The sequence below is a fragment of the Jaculus jaculus genome, chromosome 6 (assembly GCF_020740685.1).
Source record: "Jaculus jaculus isolate mJacJac1 chromosome 6, mJacJac1.mat.Y.cur, whole genome shotgun sequence".
Lineage (NCBI taxonomy): Eukaryota > Metazoa > Chordata > Mammalia > Rodentia > Dipodidae > Jaculus > Jaculus jaculus.
This window is the reverse complement of record NC_059107.1, coordinates 166,647,253-166,670,625: the sequence shown is the minus strand read 5'-3', so window position 1 is coordinate 166,670,625 and position 23,373 is coordinate 166,647,253. Positions and strand designations below refer to the sequence as shown.

The 23,373-nt window shown below is 51.7% G+C and overlaps 3 protein-coding genes and 1 non-coding gene across 17 annotated transcripts in view; 3 read left to right on the top strand and 1 right to left on the bottom strand.

Annotated features, from left to right (window-relative positions):
* The first annotated feature begins 2,191 nt into the window (after positions 1–2,191).
* Mapk12 (mitogen-activated protein kinase 12) lies at positions 2,192–11,270 on the top strand. 8 transcript variants are annotated; one of them, XM_045151985.1, is made up of 12 exons: positions 2,192–2,316; positions 2,422–2,551; positions 4,533–4,591; positions 5,731–5,842; positions 5,932–5,961; positions 6,247–6,294; positions 6,958–7,072; positions 7,841–7,912; positions 8,025–8,104; positions 8,177–8,255; positions 8,345–8,518; positions 11,119–11,270. In XM_045151985.1, exons 1-12 carry the CDS (start codon positions 2,192–2,194, stop codon positions 11,241–11,243), a joined length of 1,149 nt encoding a protein of 382 aa, XP_045007920.1. In that variant the 3' UTR covers positions 11,244–11,270. The 8 variants fall into 8 exon arrangements, with proteins under 8 accessions (XP_045007920.1, XP_045007918.1, XP_045007915.1 ...); XM_045151983.1 differs by having other exon boundaries at positions 7,817–7,912; XM_045151980.1 differs by having other exon boundaries at positions 6,166–6,294.
* A 606-nt stretch (positions 11,271–11,876) lies between these two features.
* Positions 11,877–17,331, top strand: Hdac10 (histone deacetylase 10). 4 transcript variants are annotated; one of them, XM_045151977.1, is made up of 19 exons: positions 11,877–12,099; positions 12,174–12,308; positions 12,490–12,586; positions 12,804–12,901; positions 12,996–13,100; positions 13,238–13,306; positions 13,627–13,753; positions 13,947–14,012; positions 14,255–14,314; positions 14,398–14,481; positions 14,627–14,733; positions 14,802–14,866; positions 14,945–15,197; positions 15,294–15,378; positions 15,914–16,005; positions 16,115–16,171; positions 16,381–16,516; positions 16,716–16,898; positions 16,985–17,331. In XM_045151977.1, exons 1-19 carry the CDS (start codon positions 12,041–12,043, stop codon positions 17,135–17,137), a joined length of 2,031 nt encoding a protein of 676 aa, XP_045007912.1. In that variant the 5' UTR covers positions 11,877–12,040; the 3' UTR covers positions 17,138–17,331. The 4 variants fall into 4 exon arrangements, with proteins under 4 accessions (XP_045007912.1, XP_045007911.1, XP_045007913.1 ...); XM_045151976.1 differs by having other exon boundaries at positions 11,879–12,099; positions 14,392–14,481; XM_012949526.2 differs by having other exon boundaries at positions 11,883–12,099; positions 14,392–14,481; positions 16,438–16,516.
* On the bottom strand, positions 13,361–13,464 carry LOC123461876. The gene has a single exon (XR_006637935.1). It is a non-coding gene; the product is annotated as a U6 spliceosomal RNA (small nuclear RNA).
* Positions 17,332–17,837: 506 nt separating the features above from the next.
* Tubgcp6 (tubulin gamma complex associated protein 6) overlaps positions 17,838–23,373 on the top strand; it is a 35,135-nt gene continuing 29,599 nt past the window's right edge. For 2 of the 4 annotated variants that reach the window (XM_045151842.1, XM_045151843.1), the window contains exons 1-3: positions 17,838–18,742; positions 20,101–20,264; positions 22,212–22,422. In XM_045151842.1, the coding sequence (XP_045007777.1) occupies positions 18,002–18,742; positions 20,101–20,264; positions 22,212–22,422 (1,116 nt within the window). In that variant the 5' untranslated portion in view covers positions 17,838–18,001. The remainder of the gene's footprint in view (positions 18,743–20,100; positions 20,265–22,211; positions 22,423–23,373) is intronic. The other 2 variants (XM_045151841.1, XM_004650402.2) reach the window with 1 other exon arrangement.

The window sequence follows — 23,373 nt, the reverse complement described above, 5'->3', positions numbered from 1 at the left end:
CTCCACCTTTCCTTTACTCAATCTCTTCCCCAGACCTCATTTTGGGCCCTTCACCCCCATCAATCTATTCTTCTACTTACATATATACATCCCTAGTCATCAGGGATGACCAGCAGCCATTTGTGGCACCACTCATGCTCCCTAGAGGATCTGAGAACCCAGAAGACCAGGCGAGGGTGGGGGGGAGGTGGTGGTGGAATAAGGCCCATGACTATGAGGGATAAAGGTGTGATGACTACCTGTACATTGATTGCAGCTGCCCTGTTTGCAGGGGGTTCAGTGAGCAGGTTTGGCTCCTGGCCCAGACCCTTGCTTTGACTCAGTGGCTGGGAAGGATGGTTGGAGGTCCCTGGGAACAAAGGCCTGCCTTTCCCCAGTAGCTAGACAGGATAGAGAAAACAGTTTTCTTTCCTGTAAAGGACAGAGGCCACTTCCACCCAAGGATCCACAAAATAGCTGGAGCATCTATAGCTCACATAAGAAGACAGTCTGAATCCTTGCCCTGAGTCTTGGATTTCGTGGCTTGGGTCAGTGTCGCAGCTGGTCCTGGGGGGACCTGGTTGAGCCAAGTCCAGTGTCTGAGGATGGGAGATAGAACCACATACCAGGTCCCACTTTCAGATCCTGATTTGGATCCCTCACAGAGAGTAAGGAAAGCAGTTAGGTGCTTCTTGGAAGGAGTGGGTAGGCTGCCAGGCCATGAAGGGCACAGGATACAGTCAGCTGTGGATTGAGTGGCCCAAAAGTGCCTCTATTCTTGCCACCAGCTTGTGAATCTGCCAGATCACCAGCAGCAGCCCAGGTGTAAAGCTGCTCTGGCTAGCATTGAGGTGCTGATTCATGGCAGCAGGCAGGGAGAGCACGGAGGGCGGGTCAGGGGGCTCTGAGAATTCTGTTACCCAATAGCCTAGTGGGCTACTTGTGTGAACCTGGGTCACTGGGCCATCCATGGGAGGGGATTATTGTTCTGGTCAAAACTTCAGAAAGGATGTCTGCATGGAAGCATCAGGTTGAAGGTTCGATGTAGGGAATAGGATTCCCTCTTCACCTTGGGAGTGAGCCTACTTTTAGCTCATTCTGTGCTTTTTTTTTTTTTCTTTCTAAAATATTTACTTGAGGGAGAGAGAAAGGGCATTGTCAGGGTCTCCAGCCGCTGCAAATGACTCCAGGTGCCATGTGCCACCTTGTGCATCTGGCTTATGTGGATACTGGGGAATGGAACCCGAGTTCTTAGACTTTTCAGGCAAGCGCCTTAACCCACTAAGGCGTCTCTCCAACCCTCATTCTGTGTTTTGAAGAACAACCGTGGCAGGAGGTGAAACAGACAGAGGGACCAGGACTTGCCAATGTTGGAAGGAGGCACCTCACATGTGGTAGGGGGTTGGAGTGGAGGTGCAAAGGGATCTTAGGGGTGTCTGTAGGATTGGCCTCTTGTTCCTGGCTGGGAAGCTGAGAGCTATTAGGCATAATGAGGTTGGGAATACAGCCTGGGAAGTCAGGGATACAGAATCAATTTCTCCTCCAAATGAAGCAAGGGATGCAGACAAGACAGATGCTGGGAGGTCCCTGCACTGGGAGATGGATGGCTCAGTCCCAGGGGCAAGGCATACTTTGGTGAGGTGGGCCTTATAGATGTGAAAATGAGTAGGGGTGGGATGTTCTGGGCTATGATAAAAGCCCCAGTAAGCTCAAGCAGCCTAGGATGGGCCCAGGACCCTGGGAGGACAATAGCGAATGGAGTCTAGAAGGGTATCTGATAAGATCCTAAGGCCGAGAAATCCAGTGGTGGTAGAGCCGGGCCAGGGTGTCTGGGTGAGGTCTTCCCCTTCAGATCAGGACCAAGCTGTGGGGCAGCTCTCCCTCCCTCTCCTGTCTAGTCTCCCGCCCAACCCCGGCGGCCGCCTCGGGTTTCGGGAGGGACCAGAAGGCGGGGAGGGGCATCACGTGCGCGGGGCCGAGGGGCCGGTTGGTTCGCGGGCGGGGGAGGGACAGGGCTGCCGGGGTCGGGTGGGGGTCAGCGGCTTTGGAGAGCCCAGGGTGGCAACCTCGAGAAAGAGCGTGCACCGGAGAGCCTCAGGGGCGGGTGGGCGGGCGGCGTGGAACCGGCCCTGCTGGGCGGTGGCTCGGAGCGCACGCGGGCAAAGCCCCAGATCTTGGGTCCGTGTACCGGGGCGTGGTGCCCAGGCCCACGATGAGCTCTCCGCCGCCCGCCCGCAAGGGCTTTTACCGTCAGGAAGTGACTAAGACGGCCTGGGAGGTGCGCGCCGTGTACCAGGACCTGCAGCCGGTGGGCTCGGGAGCCTACGGCGCGGTGTGGTGAGCGCACGCCAAGCGCGGCGGGGCGGGGCGGGGCGGCCGGCGGGGTAGGCGGTGTCTGGCAATGGCCTGGTCTATCCACTAGCTAAGCCGTCCGCCCCGCAGCTCTGCCGTGGACAGCCGCACAGGCAACAAGGTGGCTATCAAGAAGTTGTACCGGCCCTTCCAGTCGGAGCTGTACGCCAAGCGTGCCTACCGTGAACTGCGCCTCCTCAAACATATGCGCCACGAGAACGTGAGTCGTGCGGCCGCCCCAGACCTGCCCAGTGGCCCCCGCTGATCATCCTGTCCCCAATAAATCATTCTCTGGCGCCTGTACTCGCCGGGGGCCAGTTCCTCCAATTTAGCTCCCAGGCGGCCTCTAGCCTGGGTAAGCTGTCAGAGCACCTTTCCAGGAGGGAAGTGAGGCGAGAGCCCAGTACTTTTCTCTGACACACTACTTGCCCCAAGACCAGTCCCCCTTTCTCCTCAGCTACTTGGTTTCTCCCTAGGTCCACCTTTGGTTTAGCAGCCCAGGCCAGTGGTCAGGGGGTAACCTAGGCCTAGCGGTGCCTTCAGAGCTCACTTTAGATCCTGCCTCCAACCAGAGTGGTGGGAGAAGAGGCTCAGAATGGAGGAGGGTTTTTCAGGAAGGAGCACTAGCTTTCCTTCCCACTCCAGGCTCCCTTTTCTCATTCCCTATCCTGTCCACATCTAGAATTTTTCACTCCAAGCAGGCAGGTCCCTGGGAACTCAAGGCAAGGCAGGGTGCTGGAGTATATCTATCTAACTGGAGTCTTGAGTCTTTGTCAATGAAGGGGTTTCGGTAGCAGAGTATTACACAGTCACTGTCACATGGGGGCATATTTCACCCTTCAGGGAAAGGCATCTGATTCCAGTCCTGTCTGGGACACTGCACAAAGCTGCACATCCCTCTCAGCAGAGACCAGGAACTGCCATGGGCCCAGCCCTGTCCCATAGAGTGCTGCCACTGCAGGTCTTTGTCTCCTGAAACTCTGGCCCCTGCTCTGGGCCACATTCCACACCACAGAAGTGCAGATTTTCCCCTGCTTTTTGATGGACCTGCTTTAACTTCCAGAACCTGTCTACACTGCTTTCAGGTTCCCTTTCAGGGTGCATCTACAGTTCATCTGCCCCAAGGTCTTTACCCTGTTCATGCTCCTGCCTCCCACCCTCACCAAGATTGAAGTGGTCACCCAGCTGCCTCTTAATCTTCTGTCTGTTCTTGTCTGGTTCCATACTGTCCCTGCCCTGCAGTCAAGACATGCTCAGTGTTACATCTGTTTAAATCCTCCCATTCTGGTTCTTTGTATCAAAGACAAAGCTTGCCCCAGGGTGTGCATGTGCACATGTCCCTACTCAGTCTCACTCTGCTCTCTTCTTGGCTCCTTCTTGTCTTGGGCCTCGGACCCTTTGCTTTTCTCTCTGTTCCTCAAACGATGGAGGTGTTCCTCCTGCCTCTGCCACTATGCACCTGATATCTTGGCTTATTTACTTGTCCCTCCTGGTACTTGAATATACAGTTCTCCTTAGGAAGGCTTTCTTGGGTCCCCAGAAGTACTGTTATCTCAAGTGCTGGATAGCCATTGTCACATTGTTCATCTATGACCCAACTTTCTTTCTTTTTTCTTTTTCTTTTTTTTTTTTTCCGAGGTAGGGTCTCACTCTAGCTCAGGCTGACCTGAAATTCACTATGGAATCTCAGGGTGGCCTCAAACTCACGGCGATCCTCCTACCTCTGCCTCCCGAGTGCTGGGATTAAAGGCGTGCGCCACCACGCCCGGCTCAAACTTTCTTTACCATTGGGATTAGTACTGTCTCGACCTAGATATTAAGGACATGCAGCAGGAAGGACCTACCAGACATTGTGTTTCCCAGGGAGCTGTCCCTACCCTGGTTCTGACTCTGCTTTATTGGAGATAGGAAAAGGTGAAAGAAATACAAAGGAGTTGGATTGCTTGCTTAGATGCTTGCAGTGAGAACAGGCTTGGGCTTGCCCTTCCCCCAGAGGATACCGGCTGTCACCTTCCAAAAATAGCCTGTGTCTGTGGGCAAGTGTACCAAGACTGAGCTAAGATGCCAGTGGACACAGTGGAGGGGGAGACAAGGACAGCTGTAGGGGTCGTTCTTGCCTGGAACACAGTGCCATCCTGGGGATGTGCTGAGCTCTAGCATGCTCTGTGTACCCTCTACCTCACCTGGCACTTGTTCCCCAGGTGATCGGGCTACTGGATGTGTTCACTCCTGATGAGACCCTGGATGACTTCACAGACTTGTGAGTGCTGGCCTGGGCTGGCCATGTGGGAAGGAGGAGGGGCCTACGTGGCTTCTGGGTGCTGGCATCAGGTTTTGGGTTGGCTTGGGGTTCTTTTTCCCATAGCCTGAGTAAGAGCTGGGATGTACACTGCCTACTCACTCCTCTCACTACAGTCTACTCCACAATCTCATGTGCTTGTAGGACTTGGGATGCTGACATGCCTTGGTAGAGATATGCTTCCTTCTCCTTTCAAACCTGGCACTTGTTCCCTCACAGTGCCTAAGATGTGAACCTTGGATCTAATGTTTGTGAACAAGGTCTGGTGCTCTGGAGCCTGGCACCCGGCCTGTGGGCCAAAACCCAGACTGCTGCCTTTTGCTGGTAGATGGGGCAGAGGCAGCAAGGAGGACCTATCCTACTCCTGCCCTGCTGAGCCTGTCCTGTTTGGCTACCCATGATGCATACCACTGTCAGCCAAAGGGAAAGAATTAAATGGGCAACACGCTTTTTTATGTGGCCCAGCAGAAGAGCCCATTGTGGTCCTAGTGTCCTCTGGGGTGGGGTATGTAATGCCACTCTTCTCTGTCTCTACCCACCTGAAGACATCCCTCTGACCCAAATGCTTTGCAGCCTTCACCCTTGCCCCAGGCTGTTGCTTGCCATATCTGTGAAACTGGTGCCCTGTTGTCTTAAAGGTACAGTCCCAGCCTCTCACATGGTATGCAGTGCTCTTTAGTGGGGAATTCAAAAGCACTGAAGCAGGACTTGGTGGTGCACACCTGTAATCTCAACAATTGGAAGGTGGAGTTTGAGGCCAGCCTGGGCTGCATGAGACCCTGTTTCAAAAAAAAAAAAAAAAATCCTGACAAGCAGCTCCCTCCTTGCCTGCCAAATGGAAAGAGTGTATTATGGGCATGTATTGGAGATAGTGGGGTAATTAATGAGAGTGACAGGCAGGGCCTGATGGTGGATGGAGTCTGACAGGGCATGGTGGTAGGACCCTGAGGTCAGTGAGGACTGGGTGCCATAAGTTGATGATTGAAGGGTACAGTCTGGGACAGGGTCCTGAAGGGCCTGAGCCTGGGCCCAGTAGATGTTAGTCTGGGTCTAGGAGTGGCCCCAGCTCTGCTAAGTATACTCTGAATCTGCTTCCACAGCTACCTGGTGATGCCATTCATGGGCACTGACCTGGGCAAGCTCATGAAGCATGAGACCCTGAGTGAGGACCGAATCCAGTTTCTTGTGTATCAGATGCTGAAGGGACTGAAGGTGGGACTATAGGGAGGTGGGCAGGCTAGGGCTCTGTGTCTTGGAGTGCCCTCTGAGCTGACAGCTGCTGATCCCTCTCTTTCCCACAGTATATCCATGCTGCTGGTATCATCCATAGGGTGAGTCTTGGAGGACTGGAAGACTACTCATTCCCCTCTTCCTAGCTATGTAAACTGAGGACATATATAACCACTGCTTCCAATTTTTACCTGTGGACGGGGGGAGGGGGATGATGGGGTCTGGTGGGAGTGTATACAATGTTCCAATTGGAAGTCTACCTTGAGGACTCAGCTCCTCTGCCCTTTTTCAAAGGGCTTCAGCAGGCAAGGGACCAGGTCAAGTCTGGTGGCACAGTGGGCAGTGCTCTGGCAAATGGATCACAGTGGCCACCTTTCCTCTCCCAGGACCTGAAGCCCGGCAACCTGGCTGTGAATGAGGACTGTGAGCTGAAGGTGTCATTGGGCGGGGAAGATGACTAGGGTGGGGTGTGCACCCACATTTGTCCTCCAGCCTGCTTGCCCTCTGGCCCAGGCAGAGGGGCAGACTACAAACATCTGAGCAGGGGCTAAGCAGCTGATGGGCCCTGGGGAGGCTGTTTTTGGGGGTGGTACCAAACACACTATATCTTCCTCAGTTGAAGTATAGAGACAGTCCCAGTCCTCTATCCCTAGCCCAGAACAGGACTTTGGAGGCACCTAAAGGTGAGCAGTGGGTAGCAGAACATGGAGAGGAAAATTCTCAGCATCTAAGCCAGGTGTGGTGGCACACACCTTTAATCCTAGCACTCAAAAAGCAGAGGTAGGAGGATTGCTGTGAGTTCAAGGCCAATCTGAGACTACATAGTGAATTCCATGTTAGCGTGGGCTAGAGCAAAACCCTACCTAAAAAACAACAACAACAAAATTCTCAACATCTGCTCCTACGGTGGGTAGAACTGAGTGCATTGGCCACAGGGAGGAACTCTTGGAGTTCAAGCCATGGCTTTGAGGTTCAGAAGGATGGCAGAAGCCTCAGCCTGAAAAGTTCAAGCCCAGTCCCCTAGGGTCTCCTGGAGCATAGCTATCCTGGCCATTCCTTGGAGTTCTCTTAGCCCTACCTCCCTGGCACTTTCTTAGATCTTGGACTTTGGCCTGGCTAGGCAGGCAGACAGTGAGATGACGGGATATGTGGTGACTCGGTGGTACCGAGCACCTGAGGTGATCTTGAACTGGATGCACTACACACAGACAGGTAAGTGGCTGTCCCAAGGACTCAAGAGCTCCTACACTTCCCCCACCTTTTCCCTTTTTTTTTTTTTTTTAATTTGTGCTGGGCATGGTGGCACACATCTTTAATCCCAGCACTCAGGAGGCAGATGTAGGAGGATCACCATGAGTTAGAGGCCACCCTGAGATTACATAGTGATCTTCCCTTAAAAACACATACACAGGGGCTGGAGAGATGGCTTAGCAATTAAGGTGTTTACCTGAAAAGACTGATCCTGGTTTGATTCTCCAGTACCCATGTAAGCCAGATGTACAAGGGGCCACATGCACTGGAGTTTGTTTGCAGTGGCTGGAGGCCCTGGCGTGCCCATTCTCTCCTTTTCTTTGTCTCTTTTTCTCTCAAATAAATAAAATATATTACACACACACACACACACACATACACACACACACACACCGACTTTTAATGGTGCTGGGGCTTGAGCCCAGAGCCTCAATTATGTTAGGGAAGCCCTTTACCACAGAGCTACACCACAGACCTCCTTCATTTCCTGATAGGGAGTCTCATGCAGCTGCTCTAGATATAGGCTCATAAGCTTGAGTGGAACCCTCTTAACCTGGGGCTGCACTTCTCTTCAATGAATGCCTCTGTTCTGGTCCTGTGTGCATCTCTCCCCACCATCTACACCCCTCTCCCATGTCTGACTCCCTTGTGTATCTCCCTTTCCCTGTGCCCCTCATGGGTATGTATGCTACCTTTGCCCGTGAGGCACTGATGGAACTTCTGTCTCAGTGGATATCTGGTCCGTGGGCTGCATCATGGCAGAGATGATTACTGGGAAGACGCTGTTCAAAGGCAGTGACCGTATCCTTCTATGTGGGACAGTATGGGACTCCTGCCTAGGTGTGGGTGCTGGGTGGCAGGTGATGGGTGGGCCACCCCCTGGCCCTGCATTGTGCTCCTAACCTCAGTGTAGACCTGGACCAGCTGAAAGAGATCATGAAGGTGACGGGGACACCTCCCCCTGAATTTGTGCAGAAACTGCAGAGTGCTGAGGTCAGGTGGGGAACTATGTGGGTGGACTTACCCTGGGCCTGGGGACTGCTCTCTCATTTTTCTTCCCCCCAGGCTAAGAACTACATGAAGGGCCTCCCTGAGCTGGAGAAAAAGGATTTTGCGTCTGTCCTGACCAATGCGAGCCCTTTGGGTAGGGCAGGGTTGGGTGTGATGAGGGTCCTAAGTCGCTGGATGAGGCCTACCCATGTCCTGGCCTGGCCTGATTTGCTTTTCCCCCAGCTGTGGACCTCCTAGAGAAGATGCTGGTGCTAGACGCAGAACAGCGGGTAACTGCAGCCAAAGCGTTGGCTCATCCCTATTTTGAGTCCCTGCAGGACACTGAAGATGAACCCAAGGCCCAGAAATATGATGACTCCTTTGACGACATGGACCGCACTCTGGAAGAATGGAAACGTGAGTATGGACTCCCCACAGGCCTGGGTTTGGATCCCGTGTACCTTATGTGCGTGACCCTTGTCCCAGGTTCCAGGTCTGGTAAGGAAGAGGGTGGGATATCAAAGATTCGTGTACAGTTTGGCTATGTTAGAGTAGAAGGCAGTGGGAAAAGGTGTCCCTGGCAGGAGCTCCACTCAAAAGCTGTCACATGATAGGGTCTCAGGAACTGTGAGACACCTCTGAGCTTAGGACAGCAGTGCCCTTGACATCTCCTGATTCCTGGGCGCTCATTATGCCACTCAGCTCCTAGAGCCTGGTTCCTCCCTAATATCTGCAACCTAAATTTTCCTCATGGCTATGCACCGAACCGCCAGGTTCTGGGCTAACTGTCTCCTTACATTGAAGGCTTCCACTTTAGTTTTGAGATCTGGCTTCAGGCTAGGCTTAAGAAAGACTTATGAGCCCCCAACCTTGCACACATACTGCTCCCTGTTTCCTGAGCTGGAACTGGACTCTTGTGTGTTTCAGAATGACAGGTCTAGCTGGTAGGGGTAGGTCTCAGGGTCATCAGTAAGTCTGGAACAGGCCACTGAGTCCCAGGCCTTGTTATGTCTCCCTCAGACCCTAGGTCTTGTTCCTATACCTGATACAGGGCTGGGGTTCTCAAATCATGTTCCATAATGCTACATAATTTTTTCCACCATAAGCGATGAAAGTCTTCAGCTAAATAAGATCAGCAAAAAAAAAAAAAAAAAAAAACAAACCCACAGACCACAGGATCTGCTCTGTGGTCTCCACCTACCCGTATTGTGGCTTGGAGCTTTTGCTTTTACGATATAGACTATGATGGACACATGGCCAGCCAAACACCTGAACAAGACCACAAGGTCTTATCACTTATTTTCCTGGGAAATCCCAGCTTTATATCAGTCTTCACACAAAATTTCCTTAAGATTAGTTCAGTCAGGATTAGAGGAAAAACCATGAAGCACTGGCTTCTGTCCCAAGCAAAGACTCACTGTCCCATCTAACTCTCCCTCCTCTGCAGGTGTCACTTATAAAGAAGTTCTCAGCTTCAAGCCTCCCAGGCAATTGGGGGCCAGGGTCCCTAAGGAGACAGCTCTGTGAAGACCCCTGGGTGGTATAGGGTACCTTAAGGACTCTGGCTGGGGCCTTCACAAGCACTTTGGCCTCCCTTCCCTAGGAGGGGAATCTTGGTTACCACCTAACAGTGCCTGGGGCTTGCATCATCCCAGAGAGGCTGAATAGACCCTCTTCCCAAGCTTGCTTCTCTGCTTTTAAGTGCCCCTAGGTAACCTTGGCTGAGCTCCTGAGCTTTCTTCCTAGGACTCCTACCCAGTGTGGGACTGACTAGCCTTTGACTTCTGGACTTGTGCCCTCTCTGTCAGTATTCAGCAAAAAGTCTCAGATCTGGCAGGGCTCAGGAGTCAAATATTGGTCTCTGATCTCTGCTTGCTTTGGACAGTGACAAGGTCAGCTCCTGAGATGGGGCACTGACTCAGGGATATCATCTCTCCTGGTGGGGGAGGTGTTGTGGACTCTCCTGCACCCTCAGTCTGGAATGTAAACCCGTCATTTTGGTGTGCTCACCTGGATGGGAAGAAATAAATCTTTTTGTAGATCCCCCCATTCTGTTGTGTGGCCTGATGCCTGATCCCCAATCAGGCCTTTGGGCTGCTGTCCTGAATACAGAAAGAAAGTAGCCTGAGCTAACCAGCCCCAGACAGTAGACTCCAAGCATCTGCCTCTACCTAGACCACAGTGCTGGTACCACCTCCTCAGTCCTATACCAATGAGCCTCAAGCCATGACTTTAGGGCCTGGTTCCCCTCCCTTCTTGTGGGGTTAACTGTCTTGTAATTTAGGTTTAGAGTCTGAGGCAGAGTTCCTTAGAGTGAGTCAGAGAAGTCTGATGGGGAAGGGACATTGGGATCAAGCCAGGTCTTCTTGGCTGAACTCTCAGCACCTTCCCATTGCTAAGCACCCTGGAAATGAAGGGGGCATGCTATTCTCTGTGGTACTTTTAGCCTCTGAGGTTATCCTAGACCCAAAGAGGTGGTTTCAATTTTCTGATCAACCACTTGAACCTGCTAAGCCGTGGTAGCCTTCCAGAACCCACAATGTCCCTTGTAGGCCATTTGACAGACCTCCAGGCCTGTCACACACATAATCCTTCTCACCCACCCAGAGTCCAACATACTTTGGGGTCTTGCATCCCCCAACCTCCGTAGGGAGTTCACATCAGCAAATAGTCAAATCTGATTAGATAGCTGCTAGCCTGGGCTGAGTCTCCAAGTCCTGCAATTTGGGCTGTGGGCCCCACTGCATGCCCCATCCCTATGAGTCAGGAGATCAGGGTGGTAAATCTGTGTGTGCAGCTGGAAGCACCCAAGCCTTTCTGTTTGATATCTTTGGTCTCAGAGGAGCAGCGAGGGCCTGGAAATGCACTCACACTCCAGAGTATTCCTCCCTTGCTGTATTCCAGGGCCTCTGTCCCAGGGCTCTTTTGTTTCTGTGTAACCATGAGATTTTCCTGGAATCTGGTCATCTTCCTCTTGGGAAAGCAGAACATAATGGGACACACACTTTTAATTCCAGCACTTGGGAGGATGAAGAGAAGGATTGAGAAGTTAAGAGGCCAGCCTGGGCTACACAGAAAGACTATGTCAAGTGCACACACTGCACCACCTTACTCTGGGACTGCACCCATGTCTCTTCCCTAGCGTCTCCCTCTCTGTTTCCCCCTTTCTGTCTCAGACCTTTGCCCTTTCTGGCTGAACTGCAGTCCTGCTTGTCCCAGCCTTCACCTTAATTAACCCTTAGACTCTGCCCTTCCGCTTGTGATCTTCCTGCCTGTGGTACACTGGCAGGCCCTTCTTGAGCTTCGAGTGGCTTTGTGCCACCAGCTGGGGCCAGCCCCGCATACCTGCTTCCCCTACACCTGAGGGAACTGGAAAATTGGACGCGGTGGGCGGTGGACAGCTGGCAGGGCTGACCCTGTGGCCTATGGCATCAGGCTGGACTCTGGAACTTTTGGGGCAGAAGGAAGCACGGATGGTTGCCACTGCAGTGACAGTCCGTAGAGCCTGGGGAGCAGCGTCCCACCCATCTCCCGAGGGCGACTGGAGGGCGGGACCCGCCATAGGCTCTGTGCTGGCAGCGGTGGCACTGCAGCGGGAGGCCAAGAACGGAAGCCCGACCTGGCGACTCCGCGAGCCACCAGCGGAACTCTTTCCTCTAGCCCGTCCCACCTTAGCCTCCTTTCGGGGGCGGGGCCGGGGCGGGGCCGAGTCCGCGTCCGCGACGGAGGTAGCCGGAAGTGAGGCCCGGGGAACCACGCAGTGTAGCTGCTTCGTTCCAGAGCCCGAGGCGCCGGCTTGCGCGGCGTGTTCCGTCCAGTTCCGGTGCCTGACTCCGGGCTCTGTCCCCGGCGTGGGGCTCTTGTCGTTGGCGCCGTGCAGTTAGGTCATCTGCCAGTAGAGGGCGTGTTACATGCGTTACTCAAAGTGACTACAGTGCCATGGGGACCGCACTCGTGTACCACGAGGACATGACGGCCACCCGGCTACTCTGGGATGAGTAAGTGTGACCTGACAGAAATGGGGGTAGGGGTGTGAGGGAACTCTGAGCCCTGAGATCCTTGTCTGCTCCAGCCCTGAGTGTGAGATCGAGTGTCCTGAGCGCCTGGCTGCTGCCCTGGAAGGCCTGCGTCACTGTGGCCTTGAGCAGAGGTGCCTGCGCTTGTCAGCCTGCGAGGCATCAGAGGAGGAGCTGGGCTTGGTGCACAGGTCAGACTAAGATGGATCTAGGGACCTGGGCCTATTCCAGCCCTTCTAGAACCTTCTCAGTTTCACCATGGTGTGGGTTCAAAGGCATGAGAGAGCACGGGGTGGGCACCCCCACCAGGAGTCCTAGCCTAGCCTCTTCTTTCCTCCCTGATTGTTCTGGTGATCTGCTGCCGGTCTGCAGCTCCGACTTTGTGGCCCTGGTACGGAAAACCCAAGCTATGACCAAGGGGGAGCTCCAGGCACTATCTAAACAGTTTGACGCTGTCTACTTCCATCCGGTGCGTGCCCACATACTTATCTACCCACCCACATGCCTCTGTGTATTCACACCCATGGCTGCCAACCCTTCAATGTCCTTTGTTCATGCTTGTGAAAAATGCCCTGCCATGTTCTGCTTGCTGTTGACTTGGCCCTTTCTGCCCAACAATAGGTACCCTCCAGCTAGGCACAAGCAGGTCAGGCAGGGGTTTCATCTTCATACTTTCTGATGCACAGGACACCTTTCATTGTGCCCGGTTGGCAGTGGGGGCTACACTGCAACTGGTAGATGCTGTGCTGACAGGAGTTGTGCACAATGGGTTTGCCCTAGTGAGGTAAGAGCTGTCCCCCTCACCCAGCTACTTTCATGGTTGGTCCTATGAGGGTACAGGATGACTGACATTTCCTTTATCCTACTTTTTCCCCCAGGCCTCCAGGACACCACAGCCAGAGGGCAGCAGCCAATGGATTCTGTGTGTTCAACAATGTGGCTATAGCAGCCAAATATGCCAAGCAGAAACATGGGCTGCACAGGTGTGTCCAAGCTTGTGAATCTAGGCGAGATAGGCAGGGATGGAGCTAGTGACCAAGAGACCCCCACCCCGCTCCTTCTAACCCTGGAGGTAGAAAGGCACCAACTCTCAATGATCCCCAACACTGTCTAAATGCAGGATCCTCATTGTTGACTGGGATATCCACCATGGTCAAGGCATTCAGTATATCTTTGAAGATGACCCTAGGTGAGCTGGGGTGTGGACACCATCTTTCCTTGTTACACGCTACTTTTTTTTTTTTTTAATGTGGAACGCTTTATGAATTTGTGTGTCATACTTGTGCAGGGGCCATGCTAATCTTTGTATCATTCTAGTTTTAGTGTGTGTGCTGCTGAAATGAGCATAACACACTACTTTTGATCAGGGGTGGGGAAAGGGAGGAGAGAGGGTATGTCGTCTGGCCTGGGAAAATCCAAAAGGGGAGAGCCCTCTTAGGGGTCAGGGTCCTTTGGGAAGCTGTGGAGCTGCTGATGGTCTTGACTTCTGACCTAGTCAGTTGTCCACAGTGTCCTTTATTTCTCCTGGCACCGTTATGAGCATGGGCGCTTCTGGCCATTCCTTCGAGAGTCGGATGCAGATGCAAATGGGCAGGGGCAGGGCCGAGGCTTCACTGTCAACCTACCCTGGAACCAGGTGCCAAGCCCTCTACCCCCAGGCTATCCATCCAGCCCACCACCCCTGCCCCCCGCAGGTCTGGGCCTGAAAATGTCATCTAGGACATTCTGTCAGAGTTTTCCTAGAGCCCTGTTGCAGGGATGAATATTCTGTAGTCCTCATTAGTATAGCTGGCCCTCTCTGTATCTCCCCCACCCCGTCCCTACTGCAGGTTGGAATGGGAAATGCTGACTACTTGGCTGCCTTCCTGCATGTGCTGCTCCCCTTGGCCTTTGAGGTGACTGCATGGTGGCTGTGTCCTAGGGCTAAGGGCCTTGTGTTAATCCAGAATTCCACTGTGAAGGCAAGAGGAAGGTTGTAAGCCATCCTACCAGTGAATGAACAGACTACTGGGAGCTGGGGAGGGTATCAGGAAGGGCTGAAATTAAGGCAGGCAGCACTGGGGCCTCCCTTTTATTTGGGCTAACGCCTCTTCTTATTTATTTATTTTTGCTCCTACTCACCTGGTATTACATGTAGTTCAACCCTGAGCTGGTGCTGGTCTCAGCAGGATTTGACTCAGCTATTGGGGACCCTGAGGTGAGGGCATGACATGGCTGGGAAGAGATTTGGGGCCTTGGGCCCAGGCCCCTGTCACATGGCTTGCTCTACTCTAGGGGCAGATGAGGGCCACACCTGAGTGTTTCGCCCACCTCACACAGATGCTGCAGGTGTTGGCTGGTGGCCGAATCTGTTTTGTGCTGGAGGTAACTGGGGCCAGCTGGGAGCCCCAAGGGTCAGAGGCAGGCATGGGAACCAGGTGTGAGATATGTTCTAGTGGGGTATTCTGCCTGAAACAGCTGTCTACAATAGTGACACCTTTCCCCTGTCCTCTCTCTACACATCTCCCAGGGTGGCTACCACTTGGAGTCACTGGCGCAGTCAGTGTGCATGGTAGTGCAGACACTGCTGGGTGATCCTGCACCTCTTCTGCCAGGGCCCATGGCACCATGTCAGAGGTTTGAGGACTGGTGGGTAGGAGGGGCTGAGGTGGAAGGCAGACTCTTAGCTCTATTTTAACCCACAGTGCTTTGGAGTCCATCCAGAGTGTCCGGGAAGTCCAGGCCCCTCACTGGAAAAGCCTCCAGCAAGGTCAGTGTGGCATGGACCTGGCCTACTGGTTCCACCTCAGGCTTCTGTGTGGTGACCATAACTCTGAACTTCTCCTAGATGTGTCTCCAGTGCTGAGTCCCATTACCCATTCTCCAGAGCAGAGGTCCTTGGCCTTGATTCCTGAGGGTACCACATGCAAGGCAGTAGGAACTGCATTGAGCCCTCTCCTGGACAGATTGGGTCTTCGCCCCACTCCCCCTGTCCGCACAGCTGTTGCCTTAACACTGACAAGTGCTGCCCTAGCCCTACCCCCTGATGTGCTCCATCAGGATGGGCTACCTCTAAGAGAAGAGACAGAAGTCTGTGTCAGGTGAGCAGAGGAGGCTTTGTCCATGCATGTGCCTTTGTGACTGATATGCTATCATTCAGTGTTTATGTACTCCTTTGGCCTGCCCATTATACATAGGCTGCATGAGTCCTTGGCCCAGGATGAGGCCCTTGCTGCAATTGGGAAGCTCCTGTGCCTGTTAGATGGAATCCTGGATGGGCAGGTATAGTTGCTAGGGAACTGCGGTGATCTGAGAGGACTGGTATGTCATGTTGTGCAGGGACTGTTCTAAAAACAGCTCAGAGACAGGGAAATGCTCTTTGGCAGTGGGGAAGTAGGTCATTTAAAGTGTTGTTTTGGGCTGGAAAAATGGCTGTCATTAAGACACTTGCCTGCAAGGCCTGAGGACCTGGGCTCGATTCCCCAGTACCCATGTAAAGCCAGATATAAATCTTCACGAGGTGGTGCATGCATCTGGAGTTCATTTGCAGTGGCAAGAGGCCCTAATGCACCAGGGCCTACCTTTGTCTCTCATAAATAAATAAAATATCTTAAGGTGTAGTTTTAAGCATTTTGTTTATAGAAGTAGGGTGATTTGATCTCAGTGTAAGGGAAGGTCAGTAATGGTCATTTGGACAAGACCCAAACAAAGCACAGGTGGGCTTGTTTACCTAGTTTGTGAGTTGGTCCTGCCTTCTGAAGTGCTCCATCAAGAGGAATCAGCCTTCAGCTTTCCCTGCCATTTATCCATCCCACAGGTGAGCAGTGGCATAGCAGCCACACCAGCCACTGTTGCTGTGGCCACCTTAGATGTGGTCATTCAGCGATGCCTGTCCCATGGAGCTCAGAGGTAAGCCTTACCCTGAGACTCCAAGGACCCTGATAACCCTCCAATTCCACTAACCCTGGGAATGGGCTGACAGTGTGAACAGCCTTTCCTGGACCAACTCCCCTTTCAGGTTGCTCTGTGTGGCCCTGGGACAGCTGGATCAGCCCTTGAAGCTTGCTGATGATGGGTATGACTCTTCTGTTATACATCTCTCCAGTTGTAAATATAGATGAACAAGTGGCAGACATGTGACTGGGCACCCAAGGGTTACTGTTGGGCAGGGACACTGTGCAGTACAGAGTGGGCCCTTCCATAGGTGAAGTCTGAGGGGGCAGTGTCACAGCACCAGTCTAACCTTCCTGCTACACCCCAAGCTCTCCTGCCTGTTGCATTCAGGGGGGTGAACAGGGTCACATGCATGTGTATGTGTCCATGGTGCTCTCTCCCTGGAAGGAGAATTTTGTGGTTGAACATCCGGGGCAAGGAGGCAGCCACCTGGTCCATGTTTCACATCTCCACACCATTGCCAGGGGTAAGTCCATTCCAGGTCAGCCTGGGTTAGAGCAAGACCAAGTCCTGTTTGCTACTGACTTTGTCAGAGTTAGCAGGCCCTTGCCTTTCCTGGATCCCTGCTCACATTCTAAGGATCCTGAAATTGGGAGATGGAGTGGCAAGCGCCAGTAGCATTGTCCACTAGATGAAAGACTAGTGCTCTGCTGCTGTCCCCACAGACGACTGGGGGATTCCTGAGCTGCATCTTGGGCCTAGTATTGCCCCTGGCCTATGGCTTCCAGCCTGACCTGGTGTTAGTGGCGCTGGGGCCTGCCCATGGCTTACAGGCTCCTCAGGCTGCTCTCTTGACTGCAATGCTTCAGGGTCCAGCAGGGGGCCGAGTCCTGGCCTTGGTGGAGGAGGTAAGTTGGGCAGAGTGGACATGCTTGTGGGTGGGCAGTGGATAGAAACTAGCATCTTACTGCCCCCACCTCTACTCTGTGGCCAGGAAGCTACACCTCAGCTTGTAAGGACCTTGGCACATGTCCTGCATGGAGAAGCACCTCCCTGCCTGGGCTCCTTCTTGATGGCTTCTCCAGAAGACATCCAAGCCCTGATGTACCTGAAAGCACAGCTGAAGCCACAGTGGAAGTTGCTATAGATGGCTGTTGAGACACACCAGGAGGTGTAGCTCTGCTTTAGAGCTATGTGGAAAACCAGCTTCCCAGGCCCTGCTCTTCCTGGCTTGAAATGGGTCAAGGTGGGCAATTCATACCAGGAGAGGAGCACACTCCAGGCTCAGTGCAGCATTGGTCTGAGACCTCGGTTAGCTCGAGTAAACGTCGGTTAAACAAAGTACGCCTCTGCCCTTTTTTTTTTTTTTTTTGTACAAAAAAAAATTTATTATTTGAGAGAGACAGAGGAAGAGAGAATGGGTGTACCAGAACTTTTTGCCATTGCAAACAACTCCAGGTGTATGCGCCACTCTGCATCTGGCTTTACGTGGGCGCAGCGGAATTGAACCTATGCCGTTAGGCTTTGCAAGCAAGCGTCTTTAACCGTTGGGCCATCTCCCCAGCATTCTTTATTAAGCTTGCTTTGGGTGGAAAGCTCACGGAATCCGGGTCTGTCTCAGAACCGGATCCAATTTGCCTCCAGCCGCCGACCTCGGTCGATTCGCTCTCCCGCTGACGCAGTTCCTGCGCGCCTCCTCGGAGGTCGCGAGACGCTGGCGTCACGGCGGCGGGAGTCCTGATCGGCGGAGGGGTGGGCGGCTGGCGGCCGAGCGCTGTCCGGGCCGGGGCGAGTCCTGCGTGTCCCGCGTCCGGCACGCGCGCGTGTCCGGTGCACGGGCTTGTCTCGGTCTCCGGGACTAGGGCGGCCGGGTGTCGGCTGAGGGCCGCCCAGCCAAGCATGCTGGCCGCGGAGGCGTCCTGACCTCCAGCTCTGCCTCGCTGTTCTTTCGTTGCGGAGAGTGCCGCTCCGGCAGCGTTTACCACCTGGCGGGCCCGGGGCAGAAGCAGCCATGGCCAGCATCACCCAGCTGTTTGATGACCTCTGCGAGGCCCTGCTACCTGCTGCCCAGGTTCGTCCGGGCCAGCGCAGCCTGAACCGGAAGAGGGCGAAGCAAGGCCTCAAAAGGGTAGCCTACAATGCTCTTTTCACAAACCTCTTCCAAGAGGACACTCATCAGCGGCAGCCCGAGCCGTCGAAGCTCCCAGTAAAAAACAAGGTCCTTATGTTGTCCTTCGACTTGAGGGTGGGCGGCCTAGGCCCCGAGGCCGACCGTTTGGAGGAGCTTGTGGAGGAGCTGGAGGCAGCCCCTACTTGTCCGCTTGCGGAAGTGGGCACTGTGCTGGACCTCCTGGTTCAACTGGCAGGGAGCGGCCCCCCTCAAGTGCTACGGAGAAAACGGGACTACTTTTTTAATAACAAGCATGCGGGCAGGAATGTGCCCTACAGCGGTTACGATTGCTACGACTTGAGTGTGTTTGAGATGGATGTTCAGTCCCTTATCTCCGGAGAGGAGTATTTGTGTCATAACGTGATCCAGGAAGCACTTCAAGTGATGGAGGCTGCTCCAGGTACTGGCCTGCCTACCGTTGGGCTCTTTTCAGTAGGTGACTCATGTGGTGACAGGTTTGAGAGAGACACACAGGTCTCACTCTTTGGTGCCCTTGTGCACAGTCGCACTTATGACATGGATGTACGACTGGACCTACCTCCTGTTCCAGACAGCGCAGACTTCTCTGGACTGGCCATTAAGGTAGTCTTTTCTTACTTAGTATGGAAAATGCCTTCTTTGACCTTTTAGCACCATAATGCTAAATAGCTCATGCCAAGGTCATCAGGAAGCCAAGGTATCATGAGACAGAGTTGTTGGCACCCTACTCCTCACACAGGTGTGATTTGATGCTCACCTGCAGGCCAATAAAACAGTTTGCCTTACATCTTTTACCTCAGGGGCTGGTTGTTAAGTCACTTCTTTCTGCCCTCTAGTGCTGTCAATTTAAATTTAAGTTAATTAAAGTGAAATAATTTTTATTCCTCAATTGTACACTTCAGATGTTCAGTAGCCACATGTGACAAAAATGTTTGTTTAGGGTCAGGCGTAGTGTTGCATGCCTTTGATCCCAGCACTTGGGAGGCAGAAGTGGGAGGATTGCTGGGAGTTCCAGGCCAGCCTGGGCTAGAATGAGACCCTACTTAAAAAAAAAATGTTCAAAGTATACGTACAGTTTGGTATACTTTTCCACTTCTAATATGGAGGCATTTTTCCCCCTAGAGAGTAAATGGTCATCGTCTTGTATTTTATTACTTTGTAAAGGCCATTAAAGAATACACTGTTACTATTCAGTCATTGCCTTAATACAGTATACTTAAAAATATTTTTTATTGCCGGGCGTGTTGGCACACACCTTTAATCCCAGCACTCGGGAGACAGAGGTAGGAGAATTGCCATAAGTTTGAGGCCACCCTGAGACTCCATAGCGAATTCCAGCCTGGGCTAGAGTGAGGCCCTACCTCGAAAACCCCCCCAAAATTTTATTTATTTATTTATTTGAAAGAGGGAAAAAGGCAGAGTGAGAGTGAAAGAGAGAGAGAGAGGGAGAGAGGGAGGGAGGGAGAATGGGCGCACCAGGGCATCCAGCCACTGCAAACAAACTTCAGATACATGTGCCACCTTGTACATCTGGCTTACGTGGGTACTAGGGAATCAAACCGAGGTCCTTCGGCTTTACAGGCAAGCACTTTAACTGCTAAGCCATCTCTCCAGCCCCAATACAGTATATTTAGGTAATTTCCAGCTATAAATGGTGCCTCAGTAAACATTGGTGTGCTTACATTTTTCTGTATATAGCCTGAGTGCTGGGATTACAGATGTGCACCACCACATCTAGCTGGGAATTTGTTAGTGGATTATTTTGTATAATTATTTTAGTGATTGTGAAGGGGGCATTGTGTGATACATACATGCTTCAGGAATACAGAAGACATCTTTTGTCTGTGTGCCCTCTAGGGAATAAATGGACAGTGTAAATATGTTCTTGGAATGTTATCACACTTGGATGAATGTATGCACAAAGAAATAGGCCTTGGATTACTTTTCCCTATGGTCTCTAGGTTCCTCAGAGCATGGATCAGTGGGAAGATGAAGGGTTCCAGTCAGCATCCAATTTAACTCCTGATTCCCAGTCTGAGCCAAGCATGACCCCAGATGTGGACCTTTGGGAAACTGCACTCACCTATGAAGCCAGCAAACGGAGATGCTGGGAGCTCATCGGCTGGTGTGTAAGCCTTTCTTTGCCTTTAAATGTTCCTTGCCTCCACCTGCATTTCATTATAGTGAACATGTGTGTAGAGCTCAATCAAGTCTGACCCTTCCTTGGCCCTGGCTCTGACCTGTGAGTTTTGTAGTCCCCAGGCTCCCCTGTCACTGCTGTAGGGCACACTAGGATCACAAATGCATCTGTGTGTCTAGCTTTACATGGGTGCTAGGGTATTGAACATGGGCTGGCAGCTTTTGTGAGCAGGCACCTTTTCCCGCTGAGCCATCTCCCCAGGCTCAGCATTCTCTTTTTTTTTTTTTTTTGTTTTTGGTTTTTTGAGGTGGGGTTTCACTGTAGTCCAGGCTGACCTGGAATTCACTATGTAATCTCAAGGTGGCCTTGAACTGATTGTGATCCTCCTATCTCTGCCTCCCTAGTGCTGGGATTGAAGGCATGTGTCACCATGCCTGGCTTTTCTCTTCCTTTTTAAATTTTTTAAATTTTTATTTGCATTTTCCATGATTATAAAAAAAAAAATCCCATGGTAATTCCCTCCCTCCCCACCCCCCCCAACACTTTCCCCTTTGAAATTCCATTCTCCACCATATTACCTCCCCATCACAATCATTGTACTTACATATATACAATATCAACCTATTAAGTACCCTCCTCCCTTCCTTTTTCTTCCCTTTATGTCTCCTTTTTAACTTACTGGCCTCTGCTACTAAATATTTTCATTCTCATGCAGAAGCCCAATCATCTGTAGCTAGCCTTTTTTTTTTTTTTTAACATGTAGACTTTATTTATTTATTTGGGGGGAGGGCACCACTGCAAATGAACTCCAGATGCATGCGCCCATGTGCCTCTGCTTATGTGGGACCTGGAGAATCAAACCTGGGTCCTTAGGCTTCTCAGGCAAGTGTCTTAACTGCTAAGCCATCTCTCTATCCCCTTTCTTTTTATGTTATTTATTTATTTATTTTTTGGTTTTTCAAGGTAGGGTCTCACTCTAGCCCAGGCTGACCTGGAATTCACTATGGAGCCTCAGTGTGGCCTCCTACCTCTGCCTTCCGAGTGCTGGGATTAAAGGCATGCGCCACCACGCCCAGCTCCCCCTCTCTTCCTTTTTAAGACTGAATGCTGTTCCACTGTGTGTCACATTTTGTTTATCAACTCAAACTCATCCTTGTGAGTTGCTTTTACTTTTTTTTTTTTTCTTTTTTGGTTTTTTGAGGTAGAGTCTCACTTAGGCTACCTTAGGGCTGACCTGGATTTCACTCTGTAATCTTAGGGTGGCCTTGAACTCACAGAGATCCTCCTACCTCTGCCTTCTGAGTGTTGGGATTAAAGGCATGTGCTACCACGCCCAGCTTTTGCTTCTACATTTGGCTTAGTAAATGGTACTCTGTGAATGTGGGTGTACCAATCTTGTGTTTTCTTTTCTTTCTTTCTCTCTCTCTCTCTTTCTCAAATAAATAATATATAATATCCCAAAAAAAAAAAGAGAGAGAGAGAGAGAGAGAGAAAGAAAGAGGTAGATAGAAAGAGAATGGGCATGCCAGGGCCTCCAGCCACTACAAACGAATTCCAGATACATGTGCCCCCTTGTGCATCTGGCTTACATGGGTCCTAGGGAATCGAATCAGAGCCCTTTAGGCTTCACAGGCAAACTCCTTAACCGCTAAGCCATTTCCCTAGCCTTTGTGTTTGTTTTTAATGTAAGTATACACTGTGACTGAGTCATGGCCTATACATGTTCTCCCAGGGCTCCCAGTCAGTTTTGATCCTGGCCAATGCTAATTGAGGTTGAGAAGTTGGTTGGTTGGTGTTCACACCTCAGTGTCTGCCTTAGAGTTTGCCAGCTGTCACACTCATCTTCATATCCATTCCTGGGGAAAACACATCTGGCACTAAGTTGTATGTTGTCCCATCTGCTTACCACCTTCTCTTCTGTTTTCCTTGCAGCCCCCCTGGTCACAGAGAGGAGCCCTACCTCACTGAGGCAGGGAGGGATGCCTTCAACTGGTTCTGCAGACTCCACCGTGGAGAGCTGCAAACACTCAGTGGGGGCTTGCTGCAGCCTCCTAAACCAGTGCTAGTGACAGAGAGTGAGCTGGTGAAGGACTCCCTGAATGTCCTGCTGGGGGTTGTTTCTGCTACATTTTCCCTCTGCCAGGTGAGAAGTGCTTACTGTCTGTCAAGTGACAGCCTTGTATTGACAGCCTGTTGTTCTCTGCCAGGTATACTCAGAACATGCATGCTAAAGCATAGGATAAGGTCCAGTGCAGTTAATAGCAGGGAATTCCAGTTCTGTGGGCTTCTTACAAACAGGGTATAGTTAGTGGTGGAGTGCTTATGTAGAATGTGAAAGTTCCCTGGTACTGAAAAACAAAACAAAACAAATAACCCAGATAGCCACAGTCATCATATTTGTGTTCTAAACAATTGACTTTTTTTCCTGAGGTAGGGCTTTGCTCTAACCCAGGCTGATCTGGAATTCAGTATGTAGTCTCAGGGTGGTCTCAAACTCATGACAATTTTCATACTCTGTCTCCCAAGTACTGGGATTAAAGGTGTGCACCATCATGTCCAGCAATTTTTTTTTTTTTTTTAAGTAGGGTTTCTAGCCCAGGCTCTCACACATACTGAGCATGCCATTGGCTCCAGGGTTTTCTTTAAATTTTTTTTTTTTTTTTTTTTTTTCAAGGTAGGGTCTCACTCTAGCCCAGGCTTACCTGGAATTCACTTTGTAGTCTCAGGGTGGCCTCAAACTCATGGTGATCCTCCTACCTCTACCTCCCAAGTGCTGGGATTAAAGGCATGTGTCACCATGCCCAGCCTTTTTTTTTTTTTTTTTTTTTTTTTAATAGGAGCTGGAGAGATGGCTTAGCAGTTAAACGCTTGCCTGCAAAGGCTAAGGACCCAGGTTCAATTCCCCACTACCCACATAAGCCAGATGCACAAGGTGGCACATGCGTCTAGCAGTGGCTGGAGGCCCTGGTATGCCCATCCTCTCCCTCTTTTTCTCATATAGATCAATCAATAAATAAGACAATTATGTATTTGCAAGCAGAGAGAGTGAGATTGACAGTACCAAGGCCTCTTGCCACTACAGATGAACTCCATT

Coding starts and splice junctions, on each gene's coding strand:
- Mapk12 (XM_045151979.1), top strand. CDS start 2,192: ATGAGCTCTCCGCCGCCCGCCCGCAAGGGCTTTTACCGTCAGGAAGTG. Junction 7,913..8,024: donor GCTGTTCAAAGGCAGTGACC/GTATCCTTCTAT, acceptor ACCTCAGTGTAG/ACCTGGACCAGCTGAAAGAG. Junction 8,105..8,176: donor AGAAACTGCAGAGTGCTGAG/GTCAGGTGGGGA, acceptor TCTTCCCCCCAG/GCTAAGAACTACATGAAGGG.
- Hdac10 (XM_045151976.1), top strand. CDS start 12,041: ATGGGGACCGCACTCGTGTACCACGAGGACATGACGGCCACCCGGCTA. Junction 13,754..13,946: donor TCAACCTACCCTGGAACCAG/GTGCCAAGCCCT, acceptor TCCCTACTGCAG/GTTGGAATGGGAAATGCTGA. Junction 14,315..14,391: donor CAGCTATTGGGGACCCTGAG/GTGAGGGCATGA, acceptor GCTCTACTCTAG/GGGCAGATGAGGGCCACACC.